Source organism: Empidonax traillii, unplaced genomic scaffold, assembly GCF_003031625.1.
Source record: "Empidonax traillii isolate 1590-97213 ecotype Southwest subspecies unplaced genomic scaffold, ASM303162v1 scaffold172:size1107868, whole genome shotgun sequence".
Lineage (NCBI taxonomy): Eukaryota > Metazoa > Chordata > Aves > Passeriformes > Tyrannidae > Empidonax > Empidonax traillii.
This window is the reverse complement of record NW_020955365.1, coordinates 855418-879991: the sequence shown is the minus strand read 5'-3', so window position 1 is coordinate 879991 and position 24574 is coordinate 855418. Positions and strand designations below refer to the sequence as shown.

At 45.9% G+C, this 24574-nt stretch overlaps 1 protein-coding gene across 1 annotated transcript; it reads right to left on the bottom strand.

Moving 5' to 3' along the window:
* Positions 1-19: 19 nt before the first annotated feature.
* On the bottom strand, positions 20-21544 carry LOC114058451 (solute carrier family 23 member 1-like). Its single transcript, XM_027885820.1, has 12 exons — positions 21229-21544; positions 18222-18371; positions 16764-16921; positions 12820-12979; positions 11297-11478; positions 7838-7958; positions 7337-7493; positions 6895-7148; positions 3558-3722; positions 3101-3209; positions 2185-2280; positions 20-1026 (listed from the first exon to the last, which is right to left on the bottom strand). The coding sequence occupies exons 1-12, from the start codon at positions 21274-21276 to the stop codon at positions 779-781; spliced, it is 1848 nt and encodes a 615-aa protein (XP_027741621.1). The 5' UTR covers positions 21277-21544; the 3' UTR covers positions 20-778.
* Between the last annotated feature and the right edge of the window lie 3030 nt (positions 21545-24574).

The following is a 24574-nucleotide window of genomic DNA, read 5'->3' as shown; positions in this document are numbered from 1 at the left end:
TTCCTTCATCTTTGGTGCCTATGGGAAACTGGCTCGCTTGAGACTGCTCCCAGCACCCCAGATGGGATACGTTTCAGTGAAGCTGGGTTAGGCCAAGAACCTAACTAAGGTCTGTAGAGTCCCCCTGTGGTCTAAGGAGGGAGAGGCAGGTTCAGAGGTTAATCCATCCCATTAACCTTAGATGGCTCTCTTACAACAACATTCATTTGACTGACTAAATTATTGGAACATGGAATGAGATGAATCATGACCTAGAGGTGCCTGCTCCTTCCCCTTGGCCAGGATGAGGTATAAAACACAAGCTGAAAGATGAATGTTGCCATTACAGATCTTAAAGGGGATAGGGATTAGCCTTGACCCAAGGGATGCCTGTGAGTGTTACAGGGCCCACATCACGATGCCTTCTCCATTGGCTCCTTGAGCTGCCAGATGAGGGGACAGGAAGCCCTCTGCTTCAGCTGAACAGCTGCTCCTTGGGGTACCCAAGGTTCAGTGCAAGGAAGGAAACAGAACATCTTTCCCAGGCATTTCTTGGGCTTTGGTGTTCCCTGAAGAAGGATTAGGTTCTTCCTAGAGGTGGGCAGGCAGGAGGAGAGAGGCAAATAATGACTCCCTCAAAGTCACCAGTGGTGCAGGGAGCAGAGCTGGGAAGAGGAAGACATTATTCTCCTGTTCCACCCTCCAACAGCTGCCAGGTCATGCTCAAATGATGAGGGCTGCAGACACGCTTTCAGACCTCTGCTTCTGGGATGAGTTTACCTGTGCTGAGGCCAGGTCCTTATATCTTTGTTTCAGCACCAATCTCGGAGTCTCTTTCTGAGCTTGCTTTAGCGGTGCTTTTTTGTCCAGCAGCCTTCAGTTCAATTCTTTTGGGGCAAGCAGGGAGATACTGAAACCAAGAGACAGCACAGTATTTGGTGCCTATGCCAAATGGAAGATCATAGACCTTGGAAACGAGCTGAGAGCTCTCCATCCCTCCCTTGTGGCTATGCTTCCATGCCAGTAGCCCCCGCTCCTCCTGTGTTCCTGAAACAGCAAAAATGAGATTGTTGTGTTTAAAACGGCAGGTGTTTGAGCACAGGACTGCTTTGTGTGCCTCACACTCACTTCTCGAATCCCAGCAGGCCCAGCTCAACATACAGATCCCTTGTATTTAAACCCTTCTAGCTCCAAAGCTCTTTAAAAATATTCACTAATGAGCTTCCAGACAATACATGTCTTCCTGCAATGGCTTCCAGCTAAGCAGTCTTCTCCACTGCTTTCCATGGGAATCAAGTATACCGAGACAAGTTTTTCACCTGCCATGGGGGATCCAAGTACTGTTCAAAGTAGGTCATACAGTGAAGTGAAGTGAGAGCAAGGCTGGATGTTAACTGCCCAAATACTTCCAAATGGATTTAGCTAGCAATTACTGGTCAGTCACAGGTGTTTACCCTAGCCAAGGAATTCCTAAGGGCCCATAGCTGTTGCGGCAGCTGAGTCACTCTTGGGAAAGGGAGCGAGTACACCTGTAAATTTTGCCTGGAGGAGCTGAAGGTTGAGGGCTACAGGAAAATTAATGAGCTAAAGAGAGACTGGCTTTCCATTAAACCTGAGACAGTAAAAGAATCTGGTTAACAGATTCCTGTTCTTTTCCTGTAGCAGAAAACAGGGTTTCCTCCCCTGTTCTTATGCCATCCCTCCCCAGGCTTGATGAAAATCTGAGGCTTTTTGTCCTTCTGAGGGACAGCTGCAGGTGCTATATCCTTCTTTGGTCCCCAGATTTTCCTATTGCTTTCCACTGCTGTGGCTCCAGTTCAGCCTCAGTTTCAGCAGCTCCCATAAGCAGGCACGTGTTGGCTCCTTCCACTTCTTGTAGCTGCCTTTCTCTCTCATCTTTACCAGCAACATGGCTCTAGGCTGGCATTTTCCCTAAAAAACATGTTTCTCAAATAAACCTTTTCCCCAGCTTGGGTTGTTCCTAAAAAATCAGTTAATTTTTGTTATGCTGCCGTTTTCAAGCCCGAGACCATTTCAGTGACATCTCCTGTTCCTCACCCCTCCCTGGGAGGAGTACAGTCCCATGGTGTTTCATGGTTGCTAGCGCAACTCCTGCCCATAGAACAGTAGTCACAAAGACAAAAAATACCAGGAAACAAACCCTAGCACAGGCACAAACCAGTAGTACATTTCAGCAAATCCTACCTGGAATGGTGTTATCAAGGATAAACCCCAGGAGTCCACCCACAAACATGCCAGTAGTGAGAAGCACCTGGATCACCTGGTCAAGCTGGATGATTCCTAGCAGAAAAACATAGCTTTGTGTAGTGGTGTAGGGAGACACATGTTTTACCAGCAGCATACCTGTGCCAAGAGGCTGCAAACTGCGTGCTTGCTTGGACTAGACTTGCAAATCCCAAAGCAGAGCATAAGATTCAGCAATGAAAGGGAGATTGATCTCACTGCCAGTTTCAGACCTACAGTTTTATTCTACATGATTGCTGACTGACCTGCAGTGGGCAGGAGATAACTCATAAATACATTCAGAGCCTATTAACAGTGCCGACCACAGCCCTGTCCTAGAAAAACCCACCTTCTGCTCCAAACACATCCTGCACCTCCATGACACAACACCTAGCAGTTTCCTACAGGAGCACGAGCTACAGTTCCCAAAGCAATATGAATATATTTAGCACGGGATTGCACCACAAGCTAATCAGGTGTGATGTTTCCCCTAGAGGGCTAATAGACACAACAAAGCCCAGTGGCACTGAGCATCTGATAGATCATCTATAGAGTGTGTGGTTTGTGGGCTGAGCTCTTTAAACAGCCCACCCAGCATGCCATGTACACTTTGGGAGAAGACACTACAGCCTTTCTGATGAACACTTTAATCACACAAGACACAGTGAAGGGGTAACCATTGGAGAACTGAAAATTTCAATAAACAAATAATAAAGTGAACTTGATGGAATTTAGTAGAGGAGTCTGATCTTGCATTTTGGAAGCACAAAGTTTTACTGTGTATGAGCACAGTAAATCTGCATTTTAGGGGGTTTCTCTGGATCAACCTTTGCTTCAACGTTATGCTACAGAGAATGCTTTTGATGTCACTTCTTACCTGTTTCCATCAGTGTACTATTTTTGCTCGCCCAGTTGGGAATCGTGAGGCCAGAAAATATAGAAAATCCAAAGATAAAGATGTTTCTTGAGGAATTCATATCTGTGTACTGCACAGAGAAATTTTATACGTTACATTCAGAATTATCCAAAACTGTGGATTATTGTTGTGCTCATGAAACATGGTGGGATGCAAACACTGCAATCAGAAGTGGACCCGGCCCTGGTGCTGCTGGGGTGTTTGTGATCCTGTGGTCTGTGGTGCCAGCCAGCCCTGCCCCAGCCAGGGAGCCCTCTCTGATTTAGCCCCTCTGAGTACATCCCCATATCTTTTCCCAAGGAACTGTCAACACAAATGTTTGCATTTGCTGTAGTGTGGTTATATCTGACACAGTCAATCTGACTCGAAACTAAAGTCCTTTTCTCTAAGGATGAGACAGAGCTCACACAGCTGTTACCTGCAAATTGGAAATCCCCACTGCCGTGATAACTCCGAACATCACAAGGAACATGCCCCCGATCACAGGGCTGGGTATGCTGGCAAGCATTGCCCCGACTTTCCCGAAGATGCCACTCAGGAGCATGGCACAGGCACCAGCAATGATGACCATTCGACTCCCTACCTGGGGCAAGAGGAAGAGGAGGCAATCACACACCAATCAGCGGAGAGAGGCGAGGGACAAAAGGCTCCAGCACCAGCCTGTTGGGCAGAGGTTGAAGCTCTGGCCCAAAAACTCAGTGGCACATTCAGCTGAAGGTTTGGATACCACTGCTGGTGAGCTGGGATGCTGACACTGAATGGGAACCGTCAGTATTTGTGCACCAGTGAATATTTATAATGAAAGGCACTCTGAGAGCACCACACCTATTTCCTCCTTTTTGTTATTGTTGCCAGAACAAGGTTGTTATCCTTTTTCCTATTGTTGCCAGGACCTCAACAGTTCGCTGTTAAACAACAATAAAAAGGTTAAATTAAGAGCACAGTTATCCCAACACACAGCCTTGCTCTTGCTTCAGCCTAGAAATATCTTGGCATACATACAGCCTAGCGTTGCAACCAGCCAGTCAATTCACTTGGCAATCACTGGACAAAACACCTTCCACCAGGATTTGGATTGCCATCTAAAAATGGCTTTCAATGAGGTGTCCCACAATTATCCCTCCAGTCCCTGGAGACCAAGAATTTGGAGACCAGAGCTGGCTGATTGCTCCAATCCTGAGCTCTGGAATCTGATACGTCCTTTCTATCACCAAGAAATAAGAAGTGAGAAAGTCTCTTAGTCTATTCCTATCTCTCATCACCCATCTAGCTTCAGTAAAAGCATTTTTTTTCCTCATTTTTTCCACTAGGAAGAGCTAGGATGGCCTTTTCTTGGTTCGGCACTAGAGCAAAGATGGGATGAAATCATCAAGCCATGTCCTTCATTCAGATCTGTTAGAGCATACAAATAGGAAAGAAAAAGAGTATCTGCCAAACAAAGGTTCAAAGAGACATTTAAGACCATTTAAACTGAAAAGAAAAGCAGCGATATTTGTTAGATTTTCAATTCAAGATATGCCTTGCCATACTAAAACTTAGACATCTTAAAGAATCATGCTAAAATTTACAACATTGGTGTCTTAGGCAGGAAAACTCTGTAATCCTCTGCAAACATTTTATAATTCAATTAAATATCTTCATACCTCCTTTTCAGTGTCTGAAGAATGTCATATTTACAGGAAGGTCTTTTTGTGAATGCTTTCAATAAAAACATTCCCAGTAACTAACGGTGTTTCTTTTGGGCATTTCTTAAACACGTCCCTTTAAAATGTTTTGAGTCTCACTTGATTGTGAAAGAGAAGTTAAAAAGATTTCATGCGGAGTTTCAAAATAAAATCATGTATTGCCTTCAGGTGGGCTTTTTATATTCTTTGGCTTAAAACCTTGGGACACTATTACCATTAAAATGTTAATTTAATAAAAGCCAACAGATATATTTGTTCTTAAGGATTAGAACAAAGATTCAGATTCTCAGTTTGCTCAAATGTTGAATTACCAGGTATATGGAGTTGGCCTTAAAGGCAAATGACTTAATCCAGTGATACCACAACTATGAGCATATGCTGCTAAAGCCTCTACTACAGAGCTCGTTTCAGTTATGTCAGGAAAGCAAGAAAATCAGTTCTCTTTCTTAAGGTTGAAGAAACTGCAGAGTTCCCTATATGGTGACTCTTTAAAATCCTTCTTTTCTTGGAAGTGAGAGCTCAGTAGTGGCAAACTGGGTTTGATTAAGCAGTTTAAATATTGGTGTCTGGTGCCATGTAAGACATTGCATCTTGGCAGCCTCCAGCAGCTTCTCCTTGCCTTATCTGACAGACCCTGTGGGTATCTGAGATCTCCAAAGATTTCTTAGGTGGTGCTGGACTTCTCTGTTTAAGCAGAGGAAACAAGTCCCTTGTGCTTCCATTTGTTACAGAAAAGCGTGTTTCCCACTTAAAAAAAAAGAAATTAAATCCGCCTTGTGCTCTCAGGATTCACATCTGTCCCATCTGGAGTGTTTAGACTGATTTAAAGTTGACTGAGATGACACTGTATTTTCAGCTCTCTTAAGAGTGGACAGGGGAAGCAGATGTGGGATCTAAGGGAAATATCTCTCCTGAATGAGCAAGGATGGCATGTCCACCTGAAGGACTTAGCGTACATGGTGAGAATATGTCCTGTAATCTGGTGACTGTGAATCTAGGCAGCATCCCATACACACAATATATGCAGTAAACTACATGTCAGGAAAGAATTTGCTCAGGTATATGGTCAGTGTGCACAGACTTCCCAGTGACGACGTACATGTGTTCACAGGCTAAACTGGACTCCATGCAGACATGCAGACTGTCCTTGGTGTCAGAAGCAGCCACCTCAGTCAAACAATAACACTTCGATCTGTGAAAAATGGTTATTGTGAGTGAGGTCTATAAAATCCAGTGAAATAAGCAATATTATAGAGTGGAACCTGTAAGGTAAATTCTGCATTTATTTACTGAGTCACAGCTCTTCTGGCATGGTCTTGCTTATTTGACAACAATTTGGAAATATTGTTCAGTTGGCTGCTGGCTGTACCTGCCCTCTGGCTTCAGAGCTTGGTGAAAATCTATGACCTGATTGTCCAGCTTATCTCTGGAAATTTATTTCTCTTATAAGAGCAATTAATATACTCAAGGGATTAACAAAACTTTATAGAGAGGTAAAAACACAAACCTTTGCCATCACATTTTATAATCCCAAAGAAATAGTCTACCTTTCCCATGACTGCCATCCTTGGTTTATAAAAATTCTGGAATTTGAAGCCCTAATAAATATTTTCTTTCTCCTTATTTCTAGTCTTTCTATTTCCCTTCCCCTTTCATCTCCTCTTCTTTCCCTTTCCTTTTTCTCTTTATAAATATATTTAGGAAGTCAGAGATAGACAGACAGATAGTATTTGATAAAGTCAGTTCTCAGGAAGTTTCCAAGTTAGCTCACATATAATGTGCTCTCTTTACCCTTACCTAAGCCAGGTACCACGAGTGAGTGCACTAATGCCACATGCAGATCATAACCAGAGACAGAGAGGGACTGGCCACCTCTGTTAAGTCATTCGTAGTGCTGCTGAGGTGGTCACCAATGGGCCAGGGCACAATTTTGCAGTGTGCCTTTCAGGGGGTGGGCTAAGATCACATTCCAGCTGCCGCACATAGCCACGTGCACCAATCTTTTGTACGTACACCCGCAGGGGAACCCTCCAGGAGCCACCCCAGCCACCCCGCTGCAGTGAGGCTCACCTTGGTGATGCCCAGGGCCCCCACATTCTCGCTGTACGATGTGGTGCCGTTCCCCGTGCCCCAGGCCCCAGCTAGCAGGCAGCCGATGCCTTCCACCCCAATCCCGCGGCTGATGGCGTGCTTCGGCGGCGGCGGGGCCCTGGACAGGCGGGCACAGGCATAGTAATCTCCCACGGACTCCAGCATGGAGGAAATCACCCCGGCTAAGATGCCAAATATTCCAGCCAGGCTGACTGTTGGCATTCCCCACTGGCCTGCAAGTAAAGAGCTTGGTTCAAGTGTGGGGGGGCATATTTGCCCTGAAATCTATTGCATGGGAGGAAGAGCAGCAGGAATTATTTTGGGTGTTTGCCTGATTTTTGGCATTTTGTCTCCCCCTGCTAGTCATAAGTGCAGGTGCAAGCAGGAGCAGATAGGATGGGGAAGGGGGGAGCAGCGGTACCTGGGTAAGGCAGCCGAAACCAGGGAGCCTGTGACAAAACGTCCCCACGGGTGTCCGTGCGAGCCAGGTGTCCGTAGGCAGTGGGGTCCACAGGGAGGACGTTGGTCACCGTCAGCACGTGGCAGAGCAGCCAGCTCAGGGAGAGCCCCAGCAGCACCTGCCCATCAGATGCAGCAGTGGGGTCTGGTTAGGGTATGGCTGCATCTCCAGCATGGTGTTTGGGAGCAAGCTGTCGCTGTCTCCCTGCATGACCATTTCCCCTGCACATGGAATGGAGGCAAAGAGACAGCAGAGGCTCCTGGTGGCCCTTCCTCCTTCTTTCTCTCCATTCCCAGAGTCAGGGACATGGGAATCTTTCTCCCCCCTGCCCCTCGCCATGTAGGCTTGCCTGGGAAGCAGTAACTCTTCTGGACACTTATGGAAAGAGCCCAGGCAGCCTGGGGCAGCTGAGGCCAGCCACTCTGTCACAATCACCTGGTGTCTCCAGGAACCCCAACGTACCGGAAAGATCTGGAAGAGGTAAACTGGAGAGAAATGGCACTTCTTGCCTTTCTGGTAAGATGGCAGCAGCACAGGAACATCTTTCAGGTACTGAGAGAACAGAACTATGAAAAAAATAGTCCTAGGAGGAGGGAAAACGAGACCATGAACAAAGTGGGTACCCAGCTGCCCACCTGTCCTCACATTAAGTGAAGACCTGCTACCCAAGGACCCAGGACTCCAGAGGACCCAAAAAAACAGGCTTTCAGCGCCCAAGGGTGGCTCCCCACTCCAGCAAACCAATGGTGGAATAAGCTTTCCATCATACTCTACTGATAGATTCTGGACATTTGCAAATATCTTTTCCCCTATTGTTTCAAGACTGACACCCCAGGTAATGCATCAGTGAGTATGACACAGTGGCAGAAAGCTTAAAAATGACACAAAAGGGAACAAAAGACCTGAGAGATGTGCAAGGTCCAGGCAGGGCCTGAACCTCTGTGTAATTCAGATATTCTAGAAATACAGGATTTATTGGCTTCCTGATTTCGGGTTTACCTCTGCTGCTCTGCAAGTGGCAAAAGGCTCTTAAAGTGGCACAGAGTAAAAGAAGAGGATTTGGATTGGCTGTGCCAGTCCCTGTTTTGAAAGAAAAAGAACGTGTTGGAACTGTGAGGCTGCACATGGTGCCTGCAGGGCCCTCCCAGCCAGCTGAGAAGGGGAGAGGACAACCCTTCGTCTGCAGGGACTGCACGGCACAGGGGTACCCCAAGGCAGGGGTGCTCCTGCGTGTCCCCGGCAGCACCTGGGGCTCATTCTGGTGTAAGCGGCCAGAGGTGCAGCTCCTCTCCCATCCCTTGTGTAGGACACATCTGTGAACAGCAGTTGAGATGGGTGCACTCACAGCCTGCCCCACATGTGTCTTTCCCCCCAGGAAGGCCAACCAGATGAAGCTGGATGCTGCCAAATGTGGCAAGAGGGCAAGAACTTGGGCATCCCACCTTGATTGCTGAGCTGGTAGAAGACATTGGACATTTTCTTCCTGTGTGAACCAGGCCTCTGAAGGGCTCCTCATTTTTTTATAACAAGTCTAACTTGTATACATTAAGTGAATTAATCTGGACAGGATTTGATGAGAAATCAATTGCACTAGATGAAGTGCACTGACAGTGCATGGAAAACTGGTAGGTTTCCACGTGTGAAAAGGTGACAAACTATAGGTGCAATATTCAGGGACAGAATACCAGCAGTGCAAAGAAAATGCTATCCATCACAATGCAAAGCACTGGATGACTGGAGGCAGAAAGTCTGAGGAGGAACTAATTTCCATTTGAGGTTCCTAATGCTACAGAGCCCAGACAGACTGTGTGAGTGCACATTTTGTGCATTTGCATGAACAAAGGTGCTCAGCAGCCTTATGAATCACCACAGAACCCTCGTCTGTCTCAGGGAGGTGTCACTGCTTATTATTCAGGTTGCCTGACACATTCCATTAACAAACACTATTTTCAGCTGCTTATAATTCTAGCTAACTTTACGTCTTTGGGATGAAAATTTCCATGGAAAATGTCTGCCTCAGGCCAAATATTTTTTGAAAAATATATACCAAACCTATTTCTAAGAGTGATATTCAGTAGACATAGTATATAGCCTGCATTGAAAAGATAATTTTGCCTTGAGCAGTAGCAGGATTTGCTTATGACCTGGAGAAGAAATTTGAGATTTAGTAGGACTTCTCTGGGGCAAAGGATATTGCTGTTTCTCACAAAAATCTGCTCAGGTATGCTCAGTCTGCAACAATGGTCATTCACTCCAAGTCCCAAGCAGTCAGCAGAAACATCTTAGGCATTTGCAGACCATAAAGATTCTAAGCCTTATGAGTATGTTCAGGCCTTGCCCGGTGATGAACTCTGTGTGCACCATTACCAGGGAGTAAGTCAACACACACTAAAGAAGTTTTTTGAGGCAACAGTGGGGATCTTCCATCATGGATGCTCTGGGATGTGGTGGGGCTGAACAGCAGGGTTGAGACCACATGACTCATGTCTTCCACCTCCATTGCCACTTTCCCTCTTTCCCTAATGACACCCATGGAGCATGGAGAAGGCAGCAAAAGAGGACAAAACTGGGACAGTTCAGAGCACAATGATCAGGGTGGGGCTAAGGTATCTGAGTCAGGAAAGAAAGTACCTTATTATCATTTATTATCAGGATTATCTGGGTAGAAGTTGTGACAGAAACGAACTGGACAGAAAGGGTGACTTGGGTTGAGAGCAGGGACACAGGCTGGAGGACTGGGACCCCATTAATGGAATGGCACGGTTGGGCAAAGAGGTCAAGCATGACTGTGGTTAGGAGCTAGTCTCTGGAGAAGAGAGACAGAGAAAAGAGATAGTTCAGACAAGAATATACAGTTTGAAGAGGAAAATTCAAACTGGCTAAGCAAAGGGGTTAGGACAAATCACCAGAGCTGGAGAACGGGACAACAAGCCAGTGATGTGATGGGAAAAACAACGGTGGAAAGAGAGCTGGGTTTCAAGCAGGATTTGGAGTCTTATGGGGTGTTGGGGAGGAGACCAGCTAGGTGAGGAAATGGGGGTGGAGAAGAGAGGTGGCTTTTGGGGCCTGGGAGGGCAGGTGCAGGGAGGAGAAGAGATCGAGAGAGAAAATAGGCCGAAGCATGTCCCACAGCGACATGCTGCCTTCCCAGGGCTACACTCCAGCCCAGGTCCTGAGTCTCCAAAGTCAGCTCTGAAAGCACCAGCAAATGATGGAGCATGTAGAGAAGTTAACAACCTACTCCTCTTGCATCCTATTTCAAGCTGAAGTCTACATTTGGGATTTGAAGGTGGCAAGTCTGCAGGGTAACCATGCAGTGGCATTTCTACTTTTAAAATTCATTTCTGAAATACCAAGGAAATTCCACCACCCAGCACACTCTGTACATTCATGCAGAAGAGCACACACACAGATGTCCCTGAAAGAGCTCTCACTGCTGCAAAGCTACATGTGAAGACAGCCACCCAGGCCCTCTGTAGAGAGAACAACTCCTCCTCCTCAAGTGAAAACAATACATAAAGCACCAGCTATTTCAGCTTAGAATACCTGACTCTGAGTGCTCAACTTTGTCATTCTAGGAATGTCTTTTTAACTTAAATTATGGGTGTGCATAGACAACTGTGACAGAGACTGCCCACACACTGGAAAGACCTGTTTCTCTACTGACCTATGAACTTTGGATTTTTACAAAAATCAGGTTTTTAAGCTCATTTTTGGGTTTTTCTTTGTTGCTAAGGGCTTTAACCTACTGGGGGGGGGGGGGAGGAATGAGTATGTCACACAGTTGCCTTGCACAAACATGTTACACATCAGTGACAAAAAAACCTCGTACCCAGGGAAACTCTGCTACAGACTGTGACGCTTGGTTTCATATTAGAGGCAAGTATGCTCGGTTTTCCCAGACAAGAGAGATAGACTTACATGAATGCTATGCCCCAGTGCTGCCCAGCCTCATTTCCAGCAGACTCAAAAAGAGGTAGCGCAACCAAGGTGATCGTGGGGGCAATTGTCAGGGGGCCGATGAACCTCATCAAAAATCCAATCAGGCCAGAAAATCCAATGACGATTTGAAAGCAGGAAGCTACAATGATAGCTCCTTGCACCTGGAAAAAATGGAGGAAAAAAATCAGAGGTTAGAAGACCCTTTTCTTCATTAGTTGGTGCAAATCCAGCGTGAGAGCCAGGCCCAGTCTCCAGTCACAAATTGGCATGGAGGTCTCCCACTGACAACAGTAAAACCTGGCTGAACATTATGTGTAGGGGTGGACCACCAAAGTAGCAGCACAGCACTTCCCTCTTTGGCTGATGGATTTAGTCGTCACCAGGGGTAATTTTATGTGATTCCAAAGATCACCTCCTCCCTGTCCTCTTGGTCCACCCAAGCATGCATCAGCTCCCCTGCACTCTCCTTTCTGCTCGCCCCAAAGCAGGGGAAATTTCAGGGCTCTTGCCCTGAAAACAGGAGCAAGGCCATGATCTCTACTATCTCCCTTCTGGGAAGAACTTGAATCACTGGGGTGGGGCAGGTGAGTCATTACAGGCTCTGTTTTTTCTGAGTATCAGTTTCCCTCTGGGAACATGTTTATCACTCTGAACTGCCCTGTGTTTGACAATCACTGTTAAGGAGCCAGCAATTACATTCTGAAATGCTGCTCACTTCAGGGTCAGCTTCAGGCAGGGGACTCAGGGGTGAGGCTGCTCTTTGCCTTCTCAGATTTGGTGATAAACCCAGGCTGGGTCCTCTGTGGTGCTGAGCACCTTCCCTCCCCCAACTCCAAAGGGAAGAGAAACACAGGGTCTGGGTGAACCACCCAGCCTGAAAGGAGAAATCAGCAGTGTCCTTGTGATAGATTTATGTGTATCAGCAGAGAGAGCAGCCTATGCTGCACAGCAAATCCTTGGTGAGCTCTTAATGCTTCCCAAGTGGTTTGCAAAGCACACCAACAAATGGATCGACAGAGGCAAATTTAGCCACTTGCTCCAATAAGACAATTGATGTAGAATGAGGCAGTGAGATCCCTGACCTTTCCTTCTCCCTTCTGACTAAGATGCCCTTTTCCTTAATATTTACAGTAGGTTTTGCCTTGCCCTTCTTTTTGCTAGATTTCCTGTGCTTAATCAGGGTCCTTTTCTTGGAAATATTTTCCCTCCTGTTCTTCCTCAAGGCTAGCCATGTTTCATGGAGAAGGGATCTGGCTGGACCACTGGAGATTTTGCAGGGACCATAAATCACAAGAGGAGGTCTGCATGTCTCCTGTTCAGCAGCAGTGAAGCACCTGCTTTTTTGACAGAGACTAAATGCTTAGGAAGCTTCAACAGGGAGAAGGCCAAGGTCCACTGGGAATAGAAGTTTCTCCAGCAGTGATGGCCATGACATGGTCGGGCACTTTTCTTAAAGCAAAGAGTCCTGAAACAGAGCAGGTGCCACTGAAAATGTAATATACCTCTCGCATCCGTGTCTGCCAGACTTCAATGAATTCTGGGGAAGAAGCATTCACCAAGGTGGCATTCTGTGTCCAGGCAGGGCACTTCCAACTGGGGAGAGACAGCATTGCCAGGGTGGGAGTCAGGAATGCGAAAGTCCCTCCTTGAATAATAGGCAACCTTGAAGAGGAGCAGAGGGAAAAGATAACAAGTGAGAATGCTACAAACTCAGCTCCATAGGGCTCAGAGAAAGGAAAGCAAAATAAATTTAAAAATCAGTTTGCCCATGGCCCCTGATAGTATCTTTTGAAATGTTCTGGCAGGGACCATGGGTGGGAATTGCAGCCCATTGCATGCAAGAGAAACAATGTGGAAGAAGAGCTGAGGTTCGAACACCAGCGGTGGAAGGGCAAACTGGTGCTGTGGAGGAGCTCAGCTGGTTCTGGGCTCTCTGTAAACTGAGATATCAAAGATGGAACTTCCTACACCTGGCAGAGGGTTAACCACGGTGCTACAGTCAAATGCCACTACCCGCATTAAGGAAAAACAGTCCTCCTAAGGGCTGATGAGACCACAGACCTGCACAGAGTAGAACAACAACCAAAGGAAAAATCTGGAGGAGGGGAGAAGACCAAGGAACAAAGATGGAGAGACTCTGAAGAAAAGCCCAGCATCGACCATGGTCCAAATCTTGCCGATATCTAGTTGCTCCCTCCATCCCCTTCGGCTGCCTCAGTTTTCTTCAAAACCTGTTCCTGAACACAAGGACATGCACGGGCTACTGCCCACATCGCAACCATTCTCAGTCTGAGGGCAGTAGAAAATGTGACTTGGTTTTTAGTACACCAGGTTTTAAAGCCAATTCCTCTGCCCTGTTTCCACTGACATTAGAAAGGAAACCTGCAGGGAAGGGTTTAGGGGCACTGAGTGGGTGAGACCTTGGCCCTCCCCTCGTGCCATGTGTTTTCTGGCTTACAGTAACCATCTCTGTGGGAAGCCCTCAGGCTAGCAAGGAGCTTGTACCTCCAGAGGAGCTCAGCACTGGTTTTGTGCTGAGCTTTATAAAGCAGAGTGATGTTCCTATGTGCTACACCAGCCTCTTCTCTTTCCGCACATGAAGAAACGGAGATAGGGACCTAAAAGGCCTGACTGACTCCTCTAAGCCCCACATGCTTTAAGCCCCCATTGCAGTGCAAGTTGTCTTAGGCGTTCCTCTGGTGTGCTTGAAAATCCCAAAGCTGCCTGAGGGCTGGCATAGCAGCCCTGAAACAGCAAGCGAAACCTCTGAGGTGCCTCTGCTTCCTTTCATTTAGGAAGCATCCCTGGTAGGAGCCCCCAGAGCAACCTCTCCATGTGCCAGGATCTCTCATGGCACCTGCTCTGAAAACCAATGGGGCATGAAGCTGGGTGAGTGCTTTTGTAGGTCACAGATTTCCCTGAAACAGAGGCGTTTCCACCGTTCTCTGGAAAGCACCTGAAAACAAGAGATGGCATAGCTGTAACAGTATTGTGTCTCTGTCACCTAAACCAGATATTTTTACCACTGCAATTATCATGCACAACAGAAGCACTGTCAGAGCTTTGATGGTGAGTCATATTTGAGTATTAGTTATCTGTGGAGTCACCTACTTATGGTATTTGGCCAAATATGTTGCATCTTTCAAACAATTTTGCTGGGCAAGGCAAAAAAACAAAAACCAAACCAAACCAAACCAAACCAAAAAAAAGAAACAGAGAAGGCCCAGTGCCATGACTTAAATTAGCAATAGATTTATAGCTTCTGCTGCGTTGGTCCTTGAGCTATTTCACAGTCAGTGCTGGCATGTGTGCACTTGGAGCAGAATGGGGTGCCCAGGTGATGCTTAGGGGGCACACTGAACTCTTTCCAGTGGGGTTTGCCAGAGGAAAGCTGCAGGATTAGGGAAGGAAATATTATGCTCTGATAATGACTACATGATGTCAAAGCATTTACTAAGCAGGGCTCACCATCGTGGCAAATGACCTGTGTCTCCTGTCAGGAGCCTCTTGGATAGTGTCTCCAGTGACTGAGACTCATCTCTACTTTTTCATGCTGTATAATGTGACTGAGCTGCAGGTTGCAGTGGGTCAGGTTTTCCCTCAGATATTGCTTCTGGAGGGCTGCTTCTGGACTTCACTCACTCTTGATGGAAACCTCCCCAACTTCATGGCCAGTTCCCATCTGTTTGTTCATGTGCCAACATTGTCTTTTAGCCAAAGCTAAAAGTTTCTGCCCCCAGCTTCTCACAGCCTAGTTACAGGCTGCAGCTGTCACCCACCTCCAAGCTGCCACTTGGCCACATTAACCAGGACAGCCTCTGTAAGAGGAATGGTCCGGTCCCCCTTCTACATGCCACATTAATAGATTATCTCCATGCTTCTTCTTCTCTGAATTAATCCTAAATATGGACACCAGGAAGCGTGCAGAGCACTTAGCCGAGAGCTCCCCAGGGCCTCAGAGAGTGGCACAGAACTTTTCCAGGGGAAAGCATCCTTTGAAACACATTATTTACCACTTTTCTGGTTGGCTTGTTGGTGAATTATGGTCATCAACTATTACAGGCTTTCAGAAAACAGTAAAAGGAGAAAAAAATTATCTGCTTCTAACTGTCTGCTCAGGTTTGGTTTGCCTCTGGCCACACAGCAGGCTGTACCACCTAAAACTGCACCCTCAGCACGGCAAAAGCCATTCAGGTTTATCCTATGGGAACAACTCCTTACCACTTCATTTGATCTGTTGTTCCTCATTTAGCTATTCAGCCATGGGAGAGGCTCCCCAATACTCTCATCCTCAGCTCACAGCGAGCTGGGGACATCACAGCTCTCAGGTACTCACAGAGGATGCCTGGGAGAACTCCAGCCTGAATTACACCAGCAGCCACAGCTACAGTCACGCACCCCAGCCTGAATGTAGCTGAAGAACCAGATTCTCTCTTTTTAGTGGTCAGTGTGCCCCCCTTCCTCTACTAATACTGCAGCAATGTAGGAGAAGGGGAGCACCCTTCAGGAAGAGTTTGTCTACAGCCACTTCTTTAGACACAGAAAGATGGTAAAGTTTCAGTGGTGAAAAAAACAGGAGGGGTAAAAATATTTTGTGGAGCTGGCAGTTGACCAATAATTTGAAGGCAGAAGTTTCAACTAAGTCCCTCAGATTCAGAAGCCTAAGAGCGCATTACTTTTTGCCTTTGAAGTGAGAAACACAGGTTCCTACCCTACTGGAGAAAAAAACAATCTGTGTAAAGAGAGAGGCAGCCCAGAGTTATGATGAGGGGAATAGAAAAAATTTTGCAAGGTCAGAAAAGATACAGGGTCTTTCTAGAAAGGAAATGTCTCTCATTAGGTGCTTCATTTTCTGGGTTCTGACTGGCAACTCCATGCTCATCTCAGTACTGTCTCTTAAACAGCTCATCTGCAAAGAGGATTTGCCTTGCTTACATACAGACTGTGCCGTGAATCCTTGAGCATGGGAAGTGGTACTGGATAACAGGACATGATGCAGAGCTCCCCCCCAAGTCCCTAAGCAGCAGCAGATGATGGAATTCAATTTCTCCTTATTATCCCTTTCTCTAGAATTTCCTGTGGAATCTGTGCTCCCTTGATCCCAGGCACATATCAGAAGGCTCCTGCCTCAGCCAAAGGATCCTTGGGGTAAGGAGCAAGTACTCTTTACTGCATGTTTCAATGCTTTATTGTTTTGAGGACAGATTCCTTATAAGCCCAGGAAGATGTGTATGAAGTATCAGGAGATGCAAAAGTCAGAACAGCAAGGTAGCCCTGCAAAGCTCTCATGTACAGTAATTTCAGGGTGCTTTGGCAGGTGCCCTGATTGCCCAAGGGTAGCAAATGACTCTCATTGATAGATAAACTCTACAGCAGGGTGGTGGCCAAGCACACAGTAACTGCTCAGCACACAGTAATTGTGTACTGGTTCTTGCTTTTGGCCTACCTGACTCCAAAGAGGACTTGCAGCAGGGTGCAGATTCCTGAGACAAAGAAGATAGTGCTGATTAAGTGGCTCTGGGTGAGTAGGTCGTGCTGGAGGCAAAGCTCTTTGGAGAGGATCAGCGGGATAGCTACAAGACCTCCCAAGGCTGTCAGGAAGTGCTAGAAGACACAGAGAAAGACTGGGTGAAGAAGGACACAGAACTGGCTCTATATTATTACTGTGTAGTTGAGGGAAATCTGAAAGCAACTCACAGATCTGTGTTTGGGTGGTACTACTATTACCCATTCTCTCTTCTGTTTTAGCAGCCTTAATTCTCTGTTAGGGGCTGTTCCAAAGTACCTACAAGAATTGCAATGTATCCACTCAAATTTCACCTACTTTTCACGCCCAAAGACCTTTGTAGTGCTCTGGACTCCTCAGACCATTGTCAAACACAGCCAGCTTATCTGCAGCATCTGCAGACAAAGCTGTCAGGGCTACTCTTCCAGAAAGATGGGTATGTCCCAAGGCAGAGGGAGAGAGCAATCAGGCAAAGTAAATGCAAATATTTAAGTCCGTCTCATACACATCACAAATGATAACATAAAAAGCTGACACATTGGAGCTACAAATTCTTTACCATCAGTAGCTTTTCTCACACAGTGCAGTTATGGATAACCGTAAAAACCAGATGCCAAAGAATGGAAGAATTGGGCATTGTATTTCGCAGAAGAGTCACAGACGTATTTCTACAATGACCTTTAGTTAATGACTAAATATGAAAATAATTTTTTAAACTTATTTTTGCTTTAATTATTATCCCTGGTTGTGAGCTGTCACCCTGGAGCACAGTGGTGGAACCAGTGGCACTCAGAAACTCACTGTGGTCGTTAGAGGCATGTTTTTTTTTTAATTATGATGCTGCTTGTTCAGAAAACTTTGAGTTGATAACACTCTAAATTTGAGATAGCCATTTAAGAAAAAAAAGTACAAAATTCCCATCAAGCTCCAAGCATGGTCCATCATTACCTTAATCATTCTGAGGTCTCTCCATACCCAGCATGGCATTGGTGGCATTATGTGGTTTAACACCCCTGGGCAGGGACACCAGCCAAAGCAGTGTGTGCACTTCTGCTTAGTTTTTGTTGCTGTGGGAAGGCAGAAGTTCAGAAGCCCTTACACAGTTTACCTTCAGCTGAGGTACACCACCTGTTCTTAATAAATATTTGGCCCTAGCCTCGGGACTCTGCCTTACCATTTGCACTTCAAAGAGTGCAATGTAGCTGTGGGCACAAGGATAACAGTCAGTGTTCAGGATGTGGTGGGAAGGGCTGGAGTTCAACAAGATCAAGCCCCACAGCTCCAGTAGTGCCCAGTGAAGGTCAAGCATTCACAAATTCAGGTTTTACCCCCATTAACTGGCTGAATAGCTATGAAACTTCCACCCAGCCCCAGCCTCCACCTGCTCCCCCGTTGCACCTGAATGCCCAGCAGGATGCACAGATACCAGGGAGGCACATCTGTGACAGTGTAGGCAAGCTGGATCCCACCGTGGCCAGTGCCCCCACCTTCCTCTGGGCCCTGGGCAACGCAGTCTGGTGAGGAGCAATAATGGCTTTCATCTTCACCCTGGACAACAGGAGAGACCCTTTGTTACTCACAGCCTGGCCCTGCAGGCACCCACCGCCACCTCTCTTGCAGCCACACTCCATGTCTGGCAGGAACACCTCCTGTGTAGCTTTCAACAATGCTAGGATATATATATATATTAAAAACAAACAAACAAACAAAAATAACAAGGAGGGGAAATTAAAACTGAGGTATAAAACAACTATAGAACATTTTCGTATGCACGTGCATCTCTAGGCCTGAAGAAACATTAGAGGGTGTCTCAGCCTCAAAGGGATATCTGGACAAAGTGTGTTAGTATCATTAAAATCTAGCTAAGGATGAAGAAACTGCAGCCAGAAGCACGGGAGAGTGTGCAATGGGTTTATCAGTAAAAGCTGCACTGTCCTCTGGTCTCTGCCCCTCCTGGAAATTCCACCCAAATAGCATTTTTGATAAAATATGCTAAAACACCTGTGTGCCACTAATTACTGAGTAAAAACATGCTTTGTATTTCATTTCCTTGGTCTGCTCTTTCTAATCCTTACCAGTGTTCTGCCTCGGTAAACACACCTGCCTTTCGTCTTACTAGAAAACCTCAATCCTGCAGAGGAATTGGGTAAAACACAGGGACACCAGTGGATGGGAAATCCGAGTGTCCATTCCAAAGCAGCCAACAGAAATTGCTCCCCAAGAGGGTTCAGATCCCTCCCCTCCCTGAGCAGCCAGAATCCCAGGGCTCCCCAGGGAGCTGTATGTCTTGTAGAGTTTACTTTATATAAAGATGCATTTTGCTAAGGAATTTCTTTGTTCAAGATCCCTCCCCAGAGGCACCCAGCTCTGGCTGTTTCTCCCATAGTACCACTCAGATCAACTACCTTAATGGACTTAAAGCCTGAGACTCTGCTATGAGATACCTAGGGCAGAGAAGCTTCTTTAACAAACACGGTGTATTTATCCAGCCTAGGCAAACTGGGAACATTACAGATACTTAAAAAGAGATAGGTGAAGGCATAGTTAATTCCAACCGAACTCAGGCATGAACTTCAAGAGGAAAAGGCATTTCTTAATAACTCCCTGTGGAGACATTTCATTTCAGAATAAGAGAGCCTGAGCCATGGATTAACAAACGTACAGCAAGGTGCTTAAGACTGACCATGCATGGAGTTATTTGGGGACAACTACTCCTGAATAACACCATGGGTAGATGAATGCTAAGCTAGGCAGACAGGAGTAAGCTCCTTTCTTTTCATTGCAGTTTTCCCTGTGTTTACCAGGAGGCATATTCCAGCCAGGCAGAGCCTGTGCCAGCAACAGTCCTGCATGATCATCACATGAGGGCCTGGCCCTTCCCAGGAGCTGTAGGGGAGTGAGCGAACAAGGCTCAGCAGGGGAAGGATGGAGTGGAGATAACAGGATGAGACAGGACCAGAGGCAATGGACTCAAACTGAAATGCAGGAGGTCCCATCTTAACATCAGAAAACACTTTTCGCTGTGAGGGTGACCAAGGTTTCCTAGAGAGGTTGTGGATTCACCATCCTTATGGATATTAAAAAACTGTCTAGACACAGCCCTGGGCAGTTGGCTCTGGGTGACCCTGCTTAAGCAGGGGATTTGGAGAAGGTGACCTCCAGAGGTCCCTTCCAACTTCAGGCAGCCTGTGATGCTGAGATGATGGCAGGAGGACAAGGCAGGAGCAGTGTGGAGCAGGAAAAGGGAACCGCTGTTGGAAGTTGTCAGCCCAGCTGTTCCCATGAATCCAGGGGACCAGGACACCTTTCATGTGCCTCGGGCTCCAGGCACAGCATTAGGGTCCTCAACCACATCTTAAGTGCATCAGGAGGGCAGTCAGAAACTGAACTGCTTGAACTACAGGTAAAAGACCTTTGTCTTTTACCTTCTTTGGGGTGATTCAAACCAGAAGTCACAAGCCTGATATGCATAGTGGCAGAGCAAGTAGAAAGAGACCCTGTTAAAAATAATGAAAGAAAACCTCTGGCTCTGAGCACTTCCCTGAGCCTCTGCCCACAACTGGCACAGCACCCCAACCTCCACTGCTCACAGCAAGCTCAACCAGAGCTATCTAAGAAATGTGGGACTTGTATACTGGGAGATTAAATGCCTCCTCCAAGGTTGCCCAGACAGGTGGTCTGTGCCAAGGTAGCAAGATGGTCGCAGGACCCCACTCCTTCACACCTGCTGACAGAAAAATAAGCACCTTTTTTATTTTCTAATCAGGAAAATTGTGACCCCTGCTATGAGATACTCTGTGCACCAGGCTCTTGCCCTACGGCTGTTATAGCCAGCAGCATTCCCAGTGGATCCACACCCCTGGATTGCCACATCATTTACAGCTTTTATTTCCCTTCTATAACTCTGCGGGGTGCCCTCCTCCACTGAATCCCAAACCCCTTTTTCACCCACCTTTCTGAAAATTCACCCCCCTGGAAATAGGTTCAGAAGACATAGGTTCAGAAGACAAAGAAACACATTCCTTAGTAGGCTAAATTTCTACTATTATTTTACTAATTAACAGATAAAATACTGTACACAGGAACACAGCTACAAGGAGACAGGAGATCACTGGCTTTTTAGTACGGATACACTCATGCTGCCGTTCATCTCCATTATTGCTTTAGAAATAATAGAGAGAAAAGAAGTTAAAAGGGTGCCAGAGAGTAGAAAGTACTCTGCATCTGCAGCAGCAGAAGCAGGCGGCTGTACTGAGGAAATCATTCCTCAGATTCTTGTTGATAAGGGCCAAGACAGACATTACCACACATCGGTATCCTTGCAGCCAGCCCAAGCCCCCCGTTTTCCCTTTCACAGGGCTCACACCTGTTTACGCAAGAATTACCCTTCAGAGAGCAGACTCACCACAAAGCTGGGGTTATCTAGCCCGTTGAGATCTGAGGAGGGGGTCATGCCTTCCACTTTCCTTCACCAACTGCCTTGAAAAAGAAAGATCAGTCAGAAGAGGAAAGCCTCCCAAATTCCCACTCCTCCCAGTCAAAACGGCTCTAAAGAAATGGGGTGAGAACATGCAGAAGCTGGACTTCAGGAGCCAAGCAGCACTCAGTCCTAGCTATTCATGTGAGCTGTACTGCAGAAGCATTTCCTTTCCTTTGGCTTATGTAAGTGACTCCTTTTCTCCAGCTGATTAGAGGACCGGCATTCAAACCGAACTGGAGAGCAGCCCTTCCCTGGAATGAATGAATCAGTAACTGATGGCAGAAAAAACTTCATCCATAGGTAAGGATGCTCGAGGGTATCAGGTGACCTGGCACAGCCTTGAAACTTGTTGCTTCATTACTGTTTCAACAGCAACTTTCATTTTCTGTGTGGGTTGGGCCTCTTTGAAGATCTGTGTCCTCATCTTTAGGAAATTCAATTTCTAGATACTTTCATTCATTTCATATGTAAATTACTGTGTATTTTGGTTTAGATACAAACAAACATCATCATCTTGTATGATAACTCCTATTTCAGCATGAAAAAATGTGACTTTTACTGGGAACTTATTTAAGACAGCAACCCATGATCAAATGTTTAGATATATTAGTCGTTTAGCTTATATAAGTTTTAAATAGAATAAGTCAGAGTATTGTGTGATTTAGAATGCTTTTTCCTTAGCTTTGCTTGCTTAGCATGGGTAGCTAGAGTTACTGAAGCCTTGGGCCATAAGTTGTGGACTTTGACCAAGATATTCTTTTGGCTGAAATACAATTAATTTTCCTAGTAACTGGTACAGTTCCATGTTTTGTCTTTAGTATAAGAAGAATATATAGATGCTTTAGTTGTAATATTTATCCTGGGTCAAAACTTTTTTAGTTAACCATGTTCTGCCAGCGAACGAGAAGTGTAAAGCACAAGATAAGAAGGCTACAACCATCAGCAGAAACTCAACTCAATAAAATAAGGTAATAGCTTGCCTGCTTGAAGACAGAAAAATGATCCAGTAAGATATTAGAAGACTCCAGACCGAAAATCACCATTGGACTAAAAAAATGCATTAATTGCATATGAGGGGCAGGTGTGTAAGTCATAAGCATATAATGCCCGGGGATTTGTTCGTGGTCCTTCTCTGAAGACATTCAGGTCAAGCTGACCTGCTGCTGTACCACTCTATTAAATTGTTTATTTTTATTAATTCTGATGCCTGAGACTCTGCTGTGGGAAACCAATGGCCGAGACTAAAGGAGAAGGAAGTGTACCTGAGAGTGGGGGTGTGTGTGAGTGAGGAGTCAAAAGGGGTACCAGGCAGCTCACTGGAGCTGCTCACTGCAAAGGTACTCTGGTCTCAGCAGTTATAGTCTTGGGGGGTGGGGGGGAGCATGACTCCTTGAATGCTGTGAGAATGCTCAGGCAGCGTGTTCTTCCACACAAGTCATCAGAACTCGACATCAGAGAGGTACAGAAAATGTAAGACTGAAAAAAGATAACTTCAGGTCATCTGATTATCCCCATGCAGCTTAGGTTCCCAGCTGGTGGCCATCAGATGGCCCAAAGCATAGTTACCCTTTTCTTAACAAGCAGCAAATGGTGTTAATGCACCACCCCACCCCAACCCTACTTAGATGACTGTAATTTAATGTCTTCCTGAGGCAGGGCACTTCCCAGACCAGTTGCAGAGAACTCCTGCAGGGAGGGGCATGCTATCACCTACACTCAGGTGATACCTACACCATCCATTGAGAACATCTGATTACCACTCAGGACACAGTGGAACTGAAATAAGCCCTGGTGCCTATTCCTCCTGCAGAGCTTTGGTATTCTCAGCCCCTCTCTTGAGACCAGGACCACCTTACAGAATGGGACAACCTCACCCTAAACACTATCAGTGAAGTTATGACCCGCTGAACAGATAAATTCTAAGGCATCAAAATCATTGAATCATAGAACGGTTTGGGTTGGAAGGGACCTTAACAATCATCTAGTTCCAATTTACCAAGGGATACCTTCTGCTAGACCAGGTTGTTCAAAGCCCCATCCAGCCTGGCCTTGAACACAATGATCAGATATTCACAGCTTTGCCAGGTCTCTTCTCTGAAGCCCCATTGTATAGGAACATCCGCATATTTTTAACCACAGAGGGTGCATTTCCAGTCTCCAACCTGTGTGAAAGTTACGTTGGCACAAGGCCACTCTTCTTCTGCAAGCTTTAAAAAAGAAGTCTTTTCCTGGTCAAACTACCCTGGACACTTTCACCCTCAACTCTACCAATTCCTAGCACAGAGGGAGCAGCACAAAACCTGCCAGTTGTATAGACTTATTCATCTCTTTTTATCTAGTGTACTTTGTAATTGCAGATCATTTCATATTTACTGTTTCATTGTATATATCAGTTGTGTCCATTAACCAATACCAGACAGGATGCACCATTGCAAGGCTCTGAGAAAAGAAGCGTCAGATTTTCCTATTCCTTTTTTAAGGTACATTCCTGCTTGCATTCCTAGATGGTAACATTGCAGTTCCCCAAGCAGTCATCTAAATCTGACCATTCCAATATCGCCCACCCACCATACCCTATTGCAAGAATCTGTGAGCCACTGTGCCTCACAATCTCTCTGATTGTGAATTTTCTTTACACAATATTCCCCTGGAGGTAGTCTGTCTTCCCAGTAGACTTCTATGACTTCTTCCATTAAAAAGGCCCTGCACCTCTTAATTTCAGCCCAGCACCTATTCAGTGATTCCTCAGTCCAGCCATAACCTTGTTTTCAGATGAGAACCAGGCATTCAGTAACCAGGGTTTCTTCTTATCTTTGGTTGCATAAACTTGTGTAACATCCCAAAGGCATGGGCACATAATACCTGTGTCATCTACACTAGCATGTGAAACTGCCCATATAAATAGTATTAAGTGAACAGGGTGAAAAGAACAAAATAATAATAACAGTAGCAACCATAAATCAATAACAATAACAATAGTTTTTCTCAAAAAAGCTGGGCAGAAAAGCATTTTGCCCATCTAGGAAATCCTGCAGTGCAAAAAATGCACTTTTTAGAGTACCAAAAGGCTGCAGATTTTCACGGAAAACACAGGAAATAGGTCCTACATAGCCAAAAGCCTGAACATCAGAGTAGGCCTGTTAGGAATGAAGAGTTTAACAGAACCAGCCTCTGGCCAACAGAAGATTAATAATCTCTAATCTAGATAAAAGTTACAAAATAGTTCATTGTACACGTCAAAATAGAAATTTATGGGGTTCTTGTGAAACTT

Bases quoted from the DNA above. Each gene is read 5' to 3' on its own strand.
- LOC114058451 (XM_027885820.1), bottom strand. From the start codon at position 21,276: ATGACCCCCTCCTCAGATCTCAACGGGCTAGATAACCCCAGCTTTGTG. The intron at 16,922-18,221 runs GTGCAACGGGGG...TGTGTCTTCTAG, and splicing joins GCATCCTGCTGGGCATTCAG to CACTTCCTGACAGCCTTGGG. The intron at 3,210-3,557 runs GTAACAGCTGTG...TTCTCTGTGCAG, and splicing joins TGGGGATTTCCAATTTGCAG to TACACAGATATGAATTCCTC.